The sequence below is a fragment of the Danio rerio genome, chromosome 14 (genome assembly GCF_049306965.1).
Source record: "Danio rerio strain Tuebingen ecotype United States chromosome 14, GRCz12tu, whole genome shotgun sequence".
In the NCBI taxonomy this organism is placed as follows: Eukaryota; Metazoa; Chordata; class Actinopteri; order Cypriniformes; family Danionidae; genus Danio; species Danio rerio.
This window is the reverse complement of record NC_133189.1, coordinates 19357745-19373854: the sequence shown is the minus strand read 5'-3', so window position 1 is coordinate 19373854 and position 16110 is coordinate 19357745. Positions and strand designations below refer to the sequence as shown.

At 36.1% G+C, this 16110-nt stretch overlaps 1 protein-coding gene across 50 annotated transcripts in view; it reads right to left on the bottom strand.

Moving 5' to 3' along the window:
* The window catches only part of limch1b (LIM and calponin homology domains 1b), a 205298-nt gene that overhangs the window by 20908 nt on the left and 168280 nt on the right, over nucleotides 1-16110 (bottom strand). For 27 of the 50 annotated variants that reach the window (XM_068213319.2, XM_073921732.1, XM_068213322.2 and 24 more), the window contains 8 exons: nucleotides 15420-15540; nucleotides 15179-15333; nucleotides 12051-12486; nucleotides 5628-5873; nucleotides 5438-5522; nucleotides 5277-5350; nucleotides 3022-3106; nucleotides 2191-2216 (listed from right to left, as the gene is read on the bottom strand). In XM_068213319.2, the coding sequence (XP_068069420.2) occupies nucleotides 2191-2216; nucleotides 3022-3106; nucleotides 5277-5350; nucleotides 5438-5522; nucleotides 5628-5873; nucleotides 12051-12486; nucleotides 15179-15333; nucleotides 15420-15540 (1228 nt within the window). Of the gene's footprint in view, nucleotides 1-66; nucleotides 2217-2815; nucleotides 2891-3021; nucleotides 3107-5276; nucleotides 5351-5437; nucleotides 5523-5627; nucleotides 5874-12050; nucleotides 12487-15178; nucleotides 15334-15419; nucleotides 15541-16110 lie in introns of all 50 variants that reach the window. The other 23 variants (XM_009291003.5, XM_068213320.2, XM_068213321.2 and 20 more) reach the window with 3 other exon arrangements.

Genomic DNA, 16110 nt, shown 5'->3' with positions numbered 1-16110 from the left:
TATATATATATATATATATATATATTATTATTTATTCATTATTATTATTATTTTTTTATGTTGTACTGGCTTAAAAACTTTTAGTGTACTCAGGCAACAGACATATGTAAACTGCTGAGGGTATAATGCACATTTATGCATCATGTCAAATTACAAGTTATTGCTGTGACTTCAAAAATACAGTTGCATATGCAAAGGGTGATATTAATTCCTGCCGGTGTTTTCATATAGGTTCATTCATTCATTTACTTTTCGGCTTAGTCCTTTAATTAAACCCATAAAAACACAGAGAGAACATGCAAACTCCACACAGTTTGCCAACTGACCCAGCCGAGGCTTAAACCAGCAGCCTTCTTGCTGAGAGGCGATCATGCTACTTTCTGCACCACCATAACGCCCCTTCATATAAGTTAAACATACAAAATACAACTCAATACACTTCTGCCTGCCCTATTTTGTAGAGTATAATTATTATTTAGACTGCAGGTTTTCCATAACACAACTCAGGAGCCAACTAAGTTAATCTGTGTTGCTTCTACTTAACTTCAAATATTTGTGACAACTAAAGTATGATTATTTTACATGTGTGTATTTTAGAGTACACCATGCTGTGTGAATGTGTTTGTGTACTGGTTTTGGTGGTTTCCAATGAAAGCATTTTGTATGATCACATGGGTATGACATAGCTGTGGTTACGGTGGTTTACGAGAACATGCCTATGGATTCTGGAGAATTTTTTGCACTTTCCTAAGCAAAATACCTTCTATTTAGTCCATGATCTGTGAGCTCATTTGGTCTTGTGTGCTTGTTGTAGCATGCAGGTGTGGGAGTGTCAGTGTTTACCTTTTTACTGGCAGCATGCTTGTGAGTCTGCTGACTTGTAATCAGCATGCTACAGCTATAGCTTGTGTATATAAAGTATATAGCTGGTGTTTCAGTAGCTGGTTATCAGTCAGTTGCTGTTCATGTTACCGTCTGTGTTTATCAGGAATTTTATTCAGGAGTCAAGTTTGTCAGGTCACATTCTTGTTAATCGAGTTTGGAGTTTCTGGAACTCTTACTGAATTACTATCTGAACTGGCTTCATCGATAGATTTCGGCCGTCCTGGAGAACTTAATATCATTATTTGCACTGCCTTCATCTACAGCATACAAAAAAATAACTCACACTTGAATTCTGTTTTTAGTTTATGACAAAGGCACCTTCAAAAATTCATATCAGGCATTAAAATTATGTAAAAGATGACTCTGAACAAATCTTCCTGTATCATGAACATTATTGACCTTTATGCATTAAATACATCTAAAGCTTGCTGTCAGAAACTCACCAGCCTAGTTTATTGTTCCTTGGTAACAGTGAATCTCTGAATGTTAGATCCGGCAGGAGTAAGTATAGTATGTCATTGTATTTTGACAAGTATTATTTTCACAAATCAGCACTTTTAACTACACAACTACACACACAAAAACAAATGACGATGAATTTATCATTAACTGTTTGTAACCTTTTGATTTTATTCAATTTGTCAGCTTTTGAAATATATGTTGTCAGATTCCTCAGAATCAATCTTTAAATTCTATGAGTTTGGTTTACTTAATATTTAGGGGCAAAATGAATGCAGCTTCATACTTTCACAATAGATGAATTAATAAGAAACATTTTAAACCATTGATATTATTACATAAATATTGTTTTATTTGTTCATTTATGTTTAACTAACAAAATCAATCACAAAGTTTATTTAGTTCAATTACCTTAAAAGTATGTAATCCAAAGGGATAGAAATTTTATATGCAATCAAAATACATAAATAATCTTATTTGTTAGACCTATTTTTTAAAGTGTAGTTGCTTAGTAGCTTGCATAATGAATAGACTGATTAATGTGATTTATATTATGTTTATGACTTATATCATTTAGTATTATTTCATTAAAGATTATTAGGATTTATAAATCACATATTAAGACGTTATTCTACATGAACATATTCTGAATCCCTTAATCCTATCCCATACCTAAACTTAACCACTTACTTAATGACCACTTAACTACTTTAAATATTAATAAGCAGAAAAATAATAAAATAAAACCAGATGACAAAACATCAGAAACAAACTGAAGAAGATTCAAGGATGAGGAAAGAAGAAAAAAAAGATTGACAGATCAATAAATGTAATGTCATTACTTACATTTTCATGAGCCTTCTCAGCCATATCTGGAAAATGAAAGCAAAGCATGTTTTTAGACCTATACTTTCAGCAATTTCATTAATGATTCATTTTATTATTATTATTATTATTATTATTATTATTATTTTGCTTAAAAGCAAATTACTCAAAAAGTGGGGACTGGCTGTCAAATGTAAACTAAAAACATAAAAACAATCAAATAATTACTCAATTATCTTAACTGTTATGTTATTATAAAGTTTAATCTAGACTTTGTAAAAGAGTAACATTACACCCAACACTAGACAATTCAGTGAGAAAACAAAAAATGAATTCAGTGCAATACAATTGTACTTTGAACAGACATTTAAGCAAAACATTAAAATAAAAATAAAAATACACAAAAACATAAAAGGTCAATATTATTAATCTAGCTACTTGCTTATATAATGAAGAATTACAGACATTTCCTTATTTATTTCCCACCATGAGAATTAATATGTTCATGTCTCTCAGAGGTTGTGTGACATAACATACTGTAACAATGGGTTATGTGAGGTTAGACAATAATAACAGTCATGAATTAGTCTGGCTTGCGGCCAATGGGGGACTCCATTAGACGGGACTCAACTGGTAAGCTCTTTACCTGATGGGGCGAAGAAATCTCTGCGCAATTTAGGATTACTTGACAACGATGTTAACTGAGCACTGACAGCCAACTCTAAACAATGACCCAAAAATGGGAAGAAATGAGAGTTTACCTTTGGCTTTTAGTTGTATGTAATATCTAATGGGAGAAATGAACTTCAGGATGAAAAATATTGGTTATAGCTAGTGTTGAATAACACTCACCTGCTTTGGTTCTGTATGATTCGGGTCTGGATGATTCAGGCTCATTTGTTGATTTCTGTGGGATCTCAGCTGTTAGTTCACTGACCTAAAACCAAATTCAAAGAAGTTAAATTCAAACACATACAGAAAATAAAATCAACTACAGTTTTTATCAATTGTTTTAACTCAATTCTCCATTGAAGTTTTTGTTTTTCAAAACAATAAGTTTAAATCTTTGAAGAATTAGCTTATTGTTCACATCTGATTGTCATTTCTTATTGGTTTAAATTGCAACTGCTTTGCCACATGTGTGCAAACAACTATCTGTAGTTTGGACAAAAACGAATTGCATATGGCTTGTTGATCAAAACTGATGAGTCAGTTCTCATTTAAACTGTCAAACTCCTCACAACCATCAATCATTTTTCATAGTGTTTTTCATTTTACACACTCAAAACAATCCACTCAATTATTAAACATTTGTATACACACGTTTACACCATAAATATCAGATATTGACATTGTTTGTGATGTCGGCAAAACCAACAAGAGTGACAGAATGTCCACCAAGAAGAATTTGTTTCATGAATAATATTTTGTAGTATTTTGTGTGTATTTGTGGTAACATACGAAATATGAAATATACAATACAGTAACTGGACAAGCAAGATTGCACTTTGTATGTAATACATTTGTACACAAATAAATGTAAATGTTCTTTTTGTCTATGTACTATTGACTCTTCTAAATAAATATCAGATGTTTTAAAACTTTAATTTCCATGGTTGACTGTCATGGTGAAAAAGCAAGTAATCATTTTGAGCTGTGTGGCTCAAACAATGACAAACACACTTTATGTTTTGGTGGCCTTGGCCAAATGACTGACATGATATCTAGGTTTTGAAGCATGAATGAAATGTTTTGGGGGAGTAACTACATTTTGCAGGCGTGCAATAAAGTTCTAAAGTTTCAGCAAACTGTTTTGAGATTTGCACTTACAGTTTAGAGAATGTTAAGTCTGTCAATTGCCTGTGTCTTTTAATTTTAATGTGTACAGGTACAGTTGAAGTCAGAATTATTGTCCCCCTTGGAATTATTTATTCTTTTTAAAAATATCCCCCAAATGATGTTTAACAGAGGCAGTTAATTCCGCTGTGGCGACCCTGGATTAATAAAGGGACTAAGCCAACAAGAAAATGAATGAATGAATGTTTAACAGAGCAAGGAAATTTACACACTATGTCTGATAATATTTATTTTTTTATTCTGGAGAAAGTCTTATTTGTTATATTTCGGCTAGAGTAAAAGCAGTTTTTAATTGTTTAAAAACCATTTTAAGGATAAAATTATTCGCCCCTTCAAGCTATATTTTTTAGTCTACAGAACAAACCATCATGGTACAATAACTTGCCTAATTACCCTAACCTGCCTAGTTAACCTAATTAACCTAGTTAAGCCTTTAAATGTCAATTTAAGCTGTATAGAAGTGTCTTGTAAAATATCTAGTCCAATATTATCTACTGTCATCATGGCAATGATAAAATAAATCAGTTATTAGAAATGAGTTATTAAAATTATTACGTTTAGAAATGTGTTGAAGAAATCTTCTCTCCATTAAACAGAAATTGGGGAAAAAAAAAGAAACAGTGGGGCTAATAATTCAGGGGGGCTAATAATTCTGACTTCAGTTGTATGTACAAAAAAGTACTGGATATACCACTGGTTTAAATAATTTGTAATATATAAGTAACTGTAGTAACTGATTACAATATGTTTAAGAAGTAGTTTACTACAAGGGTGACGTGGAGGCGCAGTGAGTAGCACGTTCTCCTCACAGCAAGAAGGTCGCTGGTTCGAGCGTCGGCTGAATCAGTAAGCATTTCTGTCTGGAGTTTGCATGTTCTCCCCGTGTTCGCGTGGGTTTCCTCTAGGTGCTTTGGTTTCCCGCACAAGTCCAAAGACATGTGGAACAGGTGAATTGGGTAAGCTAAAAATGACCGTAGTGTATGAGTGTAAATGAGTGTTTGTGTTTCCCAGTGATGGGTTGTGGCTGGAAGGGCATCTGCTGCATAAAACATGTGCTGGATAAGTTGGCAGTTCATTCCGCTGTGGCGGCCCCAGATTAATAAAGGGACTAAGCCGAATATAAATAAATGAATGAGTTTACTATAGGTTACTAGCCAATTCTGTATTTACGTACATAAGAACTTTTTCCTGTACATTTTTATATACAGTACAGTAAGCAAAACTACCACAGAATTTACATATAAACTAACCTGTGCAGAAATCTCCATTTGAATCACGTCGTGTAGAGAGTCACTCATACCCCTCTCATGTGTCTTCTCTTGATCTACATGGGGAAGAACAATTACAAAAGAATATGATGAGCACAAGGAATCAAAAAACTGAGATAATAATCAAATAAAAGCAGACCAACCTGTAACAGTCTCATCTGGATTTATCTCCAACACTTTTGGGAATTCAGGGACATCTCCGACCTGCGGGACCGTCCGTCCTTCAATCTGTACAATATAGACGGTTTACAGATGTTTTTAGAATCGACTCAGCTACAACTGTATTTTGAATGTAAACTCTGTTTTCTTTTGCTTGTAACAGCACATACTGACCTCTGTAGTATCTCTGTGTTTCTCTGGGCTCTCTGCTGTGCGTGTGGATGAGAGCATGTGGACCGTGGGCTGAACTACAGAGACTTCACTATCTGTCATGTCTGAGTCTGTGTGCTGGTAGGAAGATGAGAAGAACTGTAGATGAGAAGAATCTTCTTCCTCTGCTTTGTTTCTCTGTGGTCCTGTCTTCTCAATGCCGAGGCCGTCATCTTCCCTTTCCCCATTCACTCGCACTCTTTCATCCAACTGAGACATTTAAAATTCAGCATAAACATTCATTTCTCTTGTTTCCTTAGTAAGTAACTTTGTTTCATCTTCAAAAAAAAAAAAAACATTTTTGTATTTAGTTGAGAAGCAACAGCGTGTGTAATAATAAAGGAGCACATTTTAGCTACATTATGTGTGTATTGTTGAAAGTTTAAAAACTTAATAACCAATATGTGATAAACATGTACTAACATAATAAAACTTGTTTTACTTTACATGACCTCACAAGAGCATGTGGTCATCTAATACTACTCACCTATTCTGGATAAACTCTATTATTTTAATAATAATGCTGATGCTACATCTACATCTCTAGATGTCACTGCATTTGAGGTCTAAATATATATAAACTCACTGGCCACTTTATTAGGTTCACCGACCCAACTGCTTATTAATGCAAATTTCTTGTCAGCCAATCACATGGCAGCAACTCAATGCATTTAGGTATGTAGACATGGTCAAGACGATCTGCTGCAGTTCAAACTGAGCAACAGAATGGGGAAGAAAGGTGATTTAAGTGACTTTGATTGTGGCATGGTTGTTGGAGTCAGATGGGCTGGTCTGAGTACTTCAGAAACTGCAAATCTACTGGGATTTTCATGCACAACCATCTCTAGGGTTTGCAGAGAATAATCCAATAATATATGCAGTTAGCGGCAGTTCTGTGGGTGCAAATGCCTTGTTGCTGCCACAGGTCAGATGAGAATAGCCAGACTGCAGAAGAGCATATCTGAACGCACAACACAGCCAACCCTGAAGCGGATGAGCTACAGCCGCAGAAGACCACACCGGGTGCCACTATTGTCATATAAGAACAGGAAACTGATTACTGATTAGCTACGATTTGCACAGGCTCACCAAAATTGTACAATAGAAGATTGGAAAAACATTGCCTGGTATGATGAGTCTCCATTTCTGCTGCGATATTCGAATGGTAGGATCAGAATTTGACAACAACAACATGAAAGCATGGATCCATCCTGCCTTGTATCAACTGTTCAGGCTGGTGGTGGTGTAATGATGTGGAAGATATTTTCTTGGCACACTTTGGGCATATTAGTACCACTTGAGCATTGTGTCAATGCCACACCTGCCTACCAGAGTATTGTTGCTGACCATGTCCACAACTTTATGACCACACTATATCCATCTTCTCGGGGGGCTACTTCCAACAAGATAACGCACCATGTCATAAATCGCGAAACATCTCAGACAGCATTCTTGAACATGACAATGAGTTCACTGTACTTAAATGGCCTCCACAGTCACCAAATCTCAATCCAATAGAGCACTTTTGGTATGTGGTGGAATGGGATATTCGCATCATGGATGTGCATCTGACAAATCTGCAACAACTGCATGATGCTATCATGTCAATATGGACCAAAATCTTGGAGGAATATTTCCAGTACCTCATTGAATCTATGCCACGAAGGATTAAGGCAGTTCTGAAGGCAAAAACGGCTCCCCCTGGTACAATTAAGCTGTACCTAATAAAGTGGCCGATTAGTGCATATGTATACATGTTTTAATTAAGTACATCTTGAATTATTCCATTTAGGTAAGATAAACTATTAAACAAAATAAAATAAGAGAAAATAAAAGAGAAGAAATACAAATAGAAAGTAATTTTCCCCCCAAAAATCCCAACTACTAAAAAAAGCTAGTCCATGATACTAAAATATAATAAAAACCAGCAAAAACAACATACAGGTAGTGCATAAAGGATTTTAAAAGCAAGACATATTTTTATGTGAGCATAAATCATAGAAAACTTTCTACCATGACGGAAAAACAAACATACACTGTAATAAGCAATTAGTAGACTTTACTTTGAAAAAATGAGTAAACCTGTTGCCTTAAAACTATTAAGTAAATGAACTATGTACATAAAGTAAAGTCAACTTAACAGTTCCAAGTTACAACAGGTTTACTCACTCTTGTATACATCTGCATGTGTGTGTGTGTGTGTGTGTGTGTGTGTGTGTGTGTGTGTGTGTGCGTGCGTGCGTGTGTGTGTGTGTGTGTGTTTTAAATGGGCCGATCTGCTCTGTGTGAGAGTTTTTGTCTTCGTATGGAGCACTTCACACAGAAAGGACCCATTCACAAACACACACTCATACCTACTGAACACTAGCACCCATTCAACAAATGCCCACTTTAACTGTTAACACCCATTCCAGCCAGCAGAGGGAAACATCTGCCATTGTTGACGCGTTCTGAAACACTATGCTAACGGAGAATATACAGCATTAATTATCCAGGAGGTTGCAGCTTAGTGTGGGTGGTGTGGCAGAGTACATGTGGCTCAAGTAGTTATATTGCTCTGAGTCTGCCCTTTAAGACATAATTGAGATCTTACAAATGTGATTTCAATATCATTTTAGATGTTTCCTTTAAAGGAAACAAATATTTGACAGAGCAGTTTGAGATTTAAACAGCAAGATTGATGTGGATAGCACTGCTCAGATTATTTGGCCTAATTTGTTGAGACATTTCCATATTGAAATTTGTATTGTAGGCTTTTTGCAAATTTCTGGTGTCCTCTGAAACTCTAGACAAGAGTGACTTTTCTTTTTCTCAGACAAAAAATAATATAAATAAATAAAAACATGCATTGTCTCTATTTTCTCTTCATTTAAATTCATAGCAGTATGAGAAAGACAAACTAGGTACAAGAGAAATTAGGTACTATCTTGTAAGTAGACAGGGTGTTTATGATGAGCTTTTTTTACTTGCTGCAAATTAAATAAATATCAACTCTGACCTTAGAGATCCACTTTTTCTGTAGAGTTTAGCTCCGACACTGATCAATCTCACCTGCTTGAAGAAATCTAGGCCTACATCTGAAGGTTTACGCAGCTGACTTGATTTCGTGCTTTACTAACACCATTAGTGGACAAATCGATGTTCACACTTTATAGTTATGGAAACTAGCCACCAGACCGATCCCCTGAGAACTAAATATTCCACTCTATCGGCAGGATCTCTTAAGTAATGGATGATAGTCAACAGAAACATCTAGGGCAGAACTCGACACCATAATCAAAGCTATGTTTTTGTTGTGTGACATGGGTTATGTAATAACAGAGAAGCAATGTAGACAGTGTAAGTCATGTGACTGAAAGAGTAAAAAAGAAAACTAAATCATTGACAGTATGACAGCAAAGTCGCTTGATATATATCATCAAGGCTGAGAACAGAACAGTGCCAAAGGTAACTGCCGCTAATATTAGCTTTCGGTATGTTTATGTACTGTAAAACTTTAAAATAGAGTGTTGTCAGTGTTTCATATGGCATGTATGTATTTTCCAACCTACTCTCACAGGGAAATGTAAGTATATTATGCTTTGTCAGTTTAGTGGCTAATTCAAATGAATTTGTACGAGTTCAGTCATATAAAAGTGTATGATTTTAAAAAAGAGGTACCCAACCCTGCCACTAAAACCAACTGCCATTAGGGGATGAGCAAATCGAACTAAACTGTATGAATGAGATTGTATGAATTCATACAAATTAGCCCCTAAATCAAAAACGTATGAATTTCCGTGAGATTGTGTTGGTATTTCCTGGTAGTTCATATTGTGCTGGGTAAGACCCCAGGTAACTTACTTCCTCCAAATGCTGTTTTTAATGTTAAAATCTATCGCTGTTCCTCCAGTGCAGACACACAAAAAAGAGGATACCTTTGCAAGAGTCTAAATTATCATATGCATATGTTTATATGACAAAACATGTCTTTTTCACCAAAGACGGTCCATAGTGACTCCCTCTCCTGATCTGGAGTCTATCTTCTCTGTCTCTTCGAGGCCTACTTACTCTCTTTGTCTCTCTCTCCCTCCCCCTGTCTCTCTCTTTCTTAGGTAACTTTATTTTTACATTTAAGCAATTAATATCATGTTTTTATCATTTCAAATTTTCTCATTTTACAGTTATTTGTAATAAATTCAGTTGTAACCATATAGAATTATTGTCAGTAAATAATTTCATTTTCAAGTATTCGGTGATTTACTTTTGACATCAATGCTTATTTGCTCCATATTGCAATACAATACAATCACATAATAGTAGTTTTAAAAATGTGGACTTTTACTTTCCCTTGAGTACATTTAGTGCAGTATCTGTACTTTTACTCTCACAACTTTTCTTCAAACTACAGTCACTACTTTATTATTTCTTGTTTATGGGAATTAGAAAAATCAGTCCTGTAATTCCTGTCCAATCAAATCACACATAGAAGGTAAATTGCATCATAATGAACTATTTCAAGACATGTGCACTTTACATTGCAGCAAACTGTTTGGAAGCATTAAGTGTCCAAGAAGATGTTCAAAATCTTTGCACGCATTGACCCAGAGACTGTTTAAATCAGGGATGCCTAAACACAGTCCTGGAGGGCCGATGTCCTGCAGATTTTAGCTCCAACTTGCCTCAACACACCTGCACGGATGTTTTTAGAAAGCCTAGTATAAGATTGATTGGCTAGCCCAGGTGCGTCTAATTGGGATTGGAACTAAACTTTGCAGGACACCGGCCCTTCAGGACCGAGTATGGGCACCCCTGGTTTAGATGCATGTTACTAATGAGAAGATGATGGATATTTACAGTATGATGACCAAAATGGCCTTAAATACCCAGCAGGTACAAGACGTCAACATGCCGTCAGATTGAAATTGTACCCTAACGTCTTGGAGACGCTGCATTTTGTTTGGAAATGAAAATTGGGCTTATAACAGAACTCAACGTCAGCCCAATGTCAATGTCCAATGTCCAACCTAAAACCAACCAAATATCAACGTTTAATGATGTTACAGCTTGACGTTGTGTCAATGTTACCACTATGATATCTATCAGACAGACGTTGAATTTTGATTGTCATAACTGATGAATAAATGTCAGTATTTGACATCAATAGGATGTTGGTTTAAGATGTTGGCTTGACATTGGATTTTGGTCACTTTTTAACAACCTAAAATCAACCAAATATCAACATCTTTTGATGTCATTATTGGACATCAAAATAATGTTTTCCCTAGACACTGGCTAGAAATTGAATTTTGGTCACCTGACATCACAACCTAACTAAATGCATCTACAGAATGTTACGTCTACACACACATCCACAAATTACATGTAAATGCATCAAATTTTTAACAGCATAATACTCACTACTCACTACTCATGAGTACTTTAAAAATTGCTACTTTTTACTCCTACTTTGAGTTATATTTACAACAGGTATTTTCACTCAACGCACACTACATTTTTAGGCAAGTAATGGTACTTTTACTTAAGAATGCTTTTTCAGTACTCTTTCCTCTACTGCTAATTAGTGAAATTGTACCAAAAGCAAAATACTTGGGTCAAAGATGTGTTTTGGCAGTTAAAATACACAATTAGGGGTCTGCTTAGATGCCTGAAAACAAACGTTTGAAAAAGAGTATCAGAGTGCAATTTATTGAAACAATACAGTTTTTAGCTAACACTGTAAGTCTGTCTATTCCACAAGCCAGTAGGATGTTCCACCCATTATTTTAGCTTTAAAAAGTGACTCTGCCATCCAAATGCAAAGCACAGTAATTACAGATTTGGTCAAAACTGAGTTAAGGTCTGAAACAAACTTTGACATCTACCCTATTTTGTGATATAGTTTACTAGTTCTAGTTTCTCCCAGTACAGAAAAATTATCTACTCACAACATTTTAAACTATGTAGCGTCAAAGGTTTAAAGGTTTCAGTGTTTGAGTAGTCACTTCACTTTGCCTTTGTAGGGAACAACTGGGCTGATGTGCATAATACCTTTTTTAGTCATTTTCACAAATCTGTGTGGACATGGGTCATTTTGACAAAGTTGCCATCTGTACACAAAACCTTCCAAAGGAAACACTTCTCAAATTGTTTTACTAGCAAACCCTTAAAATCTAAATGACCATCAAAAACAGCATTTAGACTTTTAGCTCATCTGTGACAGAATTGAAAGCACAAGTAATCCCTACAGTAAATAACTTGATTAGCTTCAACAACTTTGTTTTTATTAAAATTAGCGCTAAACTCTGTAGGAAGGTGGACCTCAAGGGCAGGAGTTGAGAACCCTTGCTTTAAATATATCAGTTTTAACTCTACAAGAAGAAATGTTGAGTTGTGTAATGTCTGTACCTTTACTGTTCTCATCCCAGCAGTGGCAGCTCTGCTCTGTCTGTAAGGTTTCGGACCCAGTGATGGCCCATGTGAGCGAGATGGATCTGAGACACACTCTGCATCTCCCACAATTCCCTTTTCTGGGCTGTATCCCGTCACCCTTGCCTCGACCATGGATGTGAACTTAGCTGCGGGAAGAGACTGCTGCCTTAGGTACTGCAGCACATTAGGGGAAGCGCTGAAAGAGGACGAGATGTCCTGGGAGATGGGGAGAGAGGAGTGACGAGTGGGATCAGCCGACACACTCCTCTCCAGCAGCTTTGGCAGTTTGAGGCGCTCCAGAACAGCCTCGCTGATGGTGAATCGCTGGGCGTAGCGATGCAGCACAGCTGCTGCCTCCTCTGGTGTGCGAGCCTTTCGATAAGCGTCATGCAGCTCCTGTTCACGACGCTCCCTTGTGGAGAACAAGATTATTTTAGTAAATGTAAGCTAAAACTATTGGTCAAAAAACATTTTAGTTAACTCAAATAAAATTAAGATTTACAGTAAAATAAAGCTAAAACTAAACAGAACTCACAGCAACCATTGAAAGACCAACTGAAATAAAATATTAAAAGTCTAGAGAAGTGGTTTCTAAAGTGGAAAGACAATAACAGAGGGTCGCTTGGTGATTTCCAAAAGACAAATAAATTTGATTGAATTTCTATTAGAATGACCATATTGATCAATAACCCAAAGATAAAAATAATAGTTAATAGACAAAAGCAACAACATGCAAATAAAAAAGCCATCATCCTTTCAATTTTTTTCATAGGATTGTGTGTTCATGTTAAATTAACAACACAGCACCAGGGTTAACTTTCTGACACCGTTAGAGCAATTATATACATTAAAAATAAATACAGGCCACAACTGACCATTGAGGATGATCTCTGAGTGGTGGTCCCCAAAATTAAATCTACAACAGATATGGGCTGAAAACATTGTGCCCACCACTCTCATTAGGTGAGGTTAATATATATAACGACTACATAACTTATAGCCTATGGTTGTTAGACTGTTGCACTTTTTTTGTGTCATCAGCATATTTGCTACTTTTTGACTGCTATTTGTCTTTATCTTTATTTTTCTATATAAACATAAAACTTGTTCATTTGAATTTCCTGAACATTTTCTGAATTCTTCTTTTTTATCCTTTAATTCAACGCATATGTATGGTTTTGGGTTCAGTGTTTGTTTAAACAATTATTTTATTTGCTTTACTATAAGGTTTGCACAAGAGATAATGTACTGTAAAGTGTGCAAACATTAAACTTTGCTCTGGTCAAGACTGGACTTCTGATACACAAGATCTACTAAAATTAAAACTAACAAAACCATTAATAAAATTAACTAAAATAAAACAAATTTAAAGCCAGTTAAAAAAAAGTATTGTAATAAAAACGCAAAACAAATTATAACCTTGGTGGAGAAAGGAAAATAACATGCAAATGACGCCACCTATTGCTAGGCATTTTATTTCACCAATAATAAGTACTATTATCTACTATCATTAGATTAGATCCTTGCATGTATTCCAGCGTGTAGACTGGCTGTCTGTACTTTGTGACGTCTCTGAGTGTGCTGCATTCATTTATGAGAAAGACTTATTTCAAACCAATTAGTGTGCTCTACTGCGCTCTAACTTCATTAATATCCATGATAGCTTCGAAGACTGTTTTTACCTGATACAGTGTTTAGACAGCAGAGAGACGCCACGTCGAGTTACCAAAACAATTGAAAGAAAAACAAGAACTGTTTGGAGACATTGGTCGTCAGTGTTGCGTTTAAAGAAGGTGCAACAAAGGTTTTGTTATCATTTTCCCGCTATGAGAGCACAGCTGGACTTACGTGTGGACAACAGTGCACGTGACACGTGGCACAAATCCGTTTGTATGGAACATTTTTACCCGAGAGCTTTTCGCATCTGGAAATGGTGAAATCCGGATTTGCTCCTCGGCTCCAGTTGATGTTGATTGTCCTGTCTCTACAGATTTGGTAAGTGTGTGTGATCAGTGCCCTTTGTTTGTTCATTCAAGGCAAAGTTTGTTCTTATCGTCAGCTGTACTCTTTCTGTTTTTAAAGAAATACCTTTGTCAAAATGATTTTCTAAGTTACTTAGTTTACAGTATGGTAATATCACTACAATAAACACTTTAAACTATTACCGTCATGTTGAATTTTCGCTGCATTTTGTGACAAGATAGTCTATACACACACGGCTTTCTGACACTACCCACTGAGTGCATTTAAGTTACTGAGAAATGCGGACGTTTTTTTTTTTCTCTTATACGACGTGCGGTCTCAAACATTCCACAGTCACTGTCATTAAACGCAGTCACTGTCTTTCTCCTCTGCGTCTGTGTGTTAGTTTTGCCTCGGCGAAAATCAGCGCATGCCCAAATGAAAATTAAAATTTTTTTTCAGAATCCTTCCCTCTTTCCCTCCCTTAACACTCCCACCTAAACAGAGCTATACACGCTCACTTTTCTGACTTTTTCCAAACTAGAGGTATGAAAATACCCTGCTGAAACAGGGGGGTTTCATGGCCCTTTAAGGGATAGTTCATCCCAAAAAAACATTCTGTATCCACTCGTCACTTATTCTGAACTAAGTTTCTTTCTTCTGTTGAACACAAGAGAAGATATTTTGAAGAAAGCTGAAAACCTGTAACCATTGACTTCCATAGTAGAAAAAACAACAACTAAAGATCTTTCTTCAAACATTCTTCATTTATCCTGTGTTCAACAGGAGAAATAACTCCTAAAGGTTTGAAACCCCTCGAGGTTGAGTAAATAATAAGTAAATTATTTTCATTTTTGTGTGAACTGTCCCTTTAAATCAATGTTTCTCAACCACATTCCTGGAGGACCATCAACACTGCATGTTTTGGATATCTGCTTTGTCACACCCACTACAGGGCTTTCAGTCTCTGCTAATGATCTGATGATCAGAATCAGGTCGGTTTGGTTAAGGAGACCTGGAAAATATGCAGAGCTGGTAGTCCTCCAGGAACTTGGTTGAGAAACACTGCTTTAAATGACCAAATGCCACCTGCACTGTTGAGATGTATATAATGAGAACATAAGTGTAAAAGGCAGACATACTTCTCCTCTACTATTTCTCTGTACGTCTTAATGCTTTTCCTTCTCTGTGATCCTCCATCTCCACTTAGCAGTCTCTCCATCATCTTCCTCTCCTCTTCTTTTTTGATCAGGTCCTGTGACACGCTCCTCCTGCGACTCTTCCATTTGGCCAAATCCTGACACACAAATGCACACAACTTACACACTGTGATCCGAACACCAGAATTAACACAAAACACAACAAATGGTGGAATCCGCTTACATCCTGCCAGTGGTCTTCTTCCTCTTTCAGCTTGTTGTACTGGTTGTGCATGAGCTCGTGTCGAACTTGACTATGTGGTGACAAGTCTTCCTCGCTTCTCATGTCAATCATGCTCACGCTCCTGTTACACAGAGATTACAACTCATTCAATTAATTGTCATTTAAACAATTAAGGCAAGATAATATTAGTCAAATTAAACAGTAGGTGCAGTCTTTATTAAGTAACCACTTAAAAAGCACGACCAGTGAGTCAAAGTGAGCATTTACAGTGTAATTAGGTTGAATTTGCTGCCCATAAGCCATGCATCCAAAGACAGAAGGCCAGAACGGAGAACATATAGAGAAAGACATTTAAAAACAACCACCAAATTTTTATTATTATTATAGATATTGTAAATCGTTTCGATTATATAAGAAGCATGCTTGTGTTAATTAATGTAGTATATTTAAGTACAACTTGATACCTCAAGTGCAGTTATTTTAGAAAACATAAGCAACAAAGGGACAAAAAGGTTTTAAAGTGTGTCTTAAATTTGTGGTGTAAAGGGTTACGTTGTGATAGCATCCCACTCGATAAGCAATACAGCCACATTACAGTGAAATTCCTCAATATTGTAAGTGCTGAATGCACATGCAGACATTAGACGCTGTGTGTGGAAAAAGGGCATCCCATAAGAGGGTTTTTCACAAA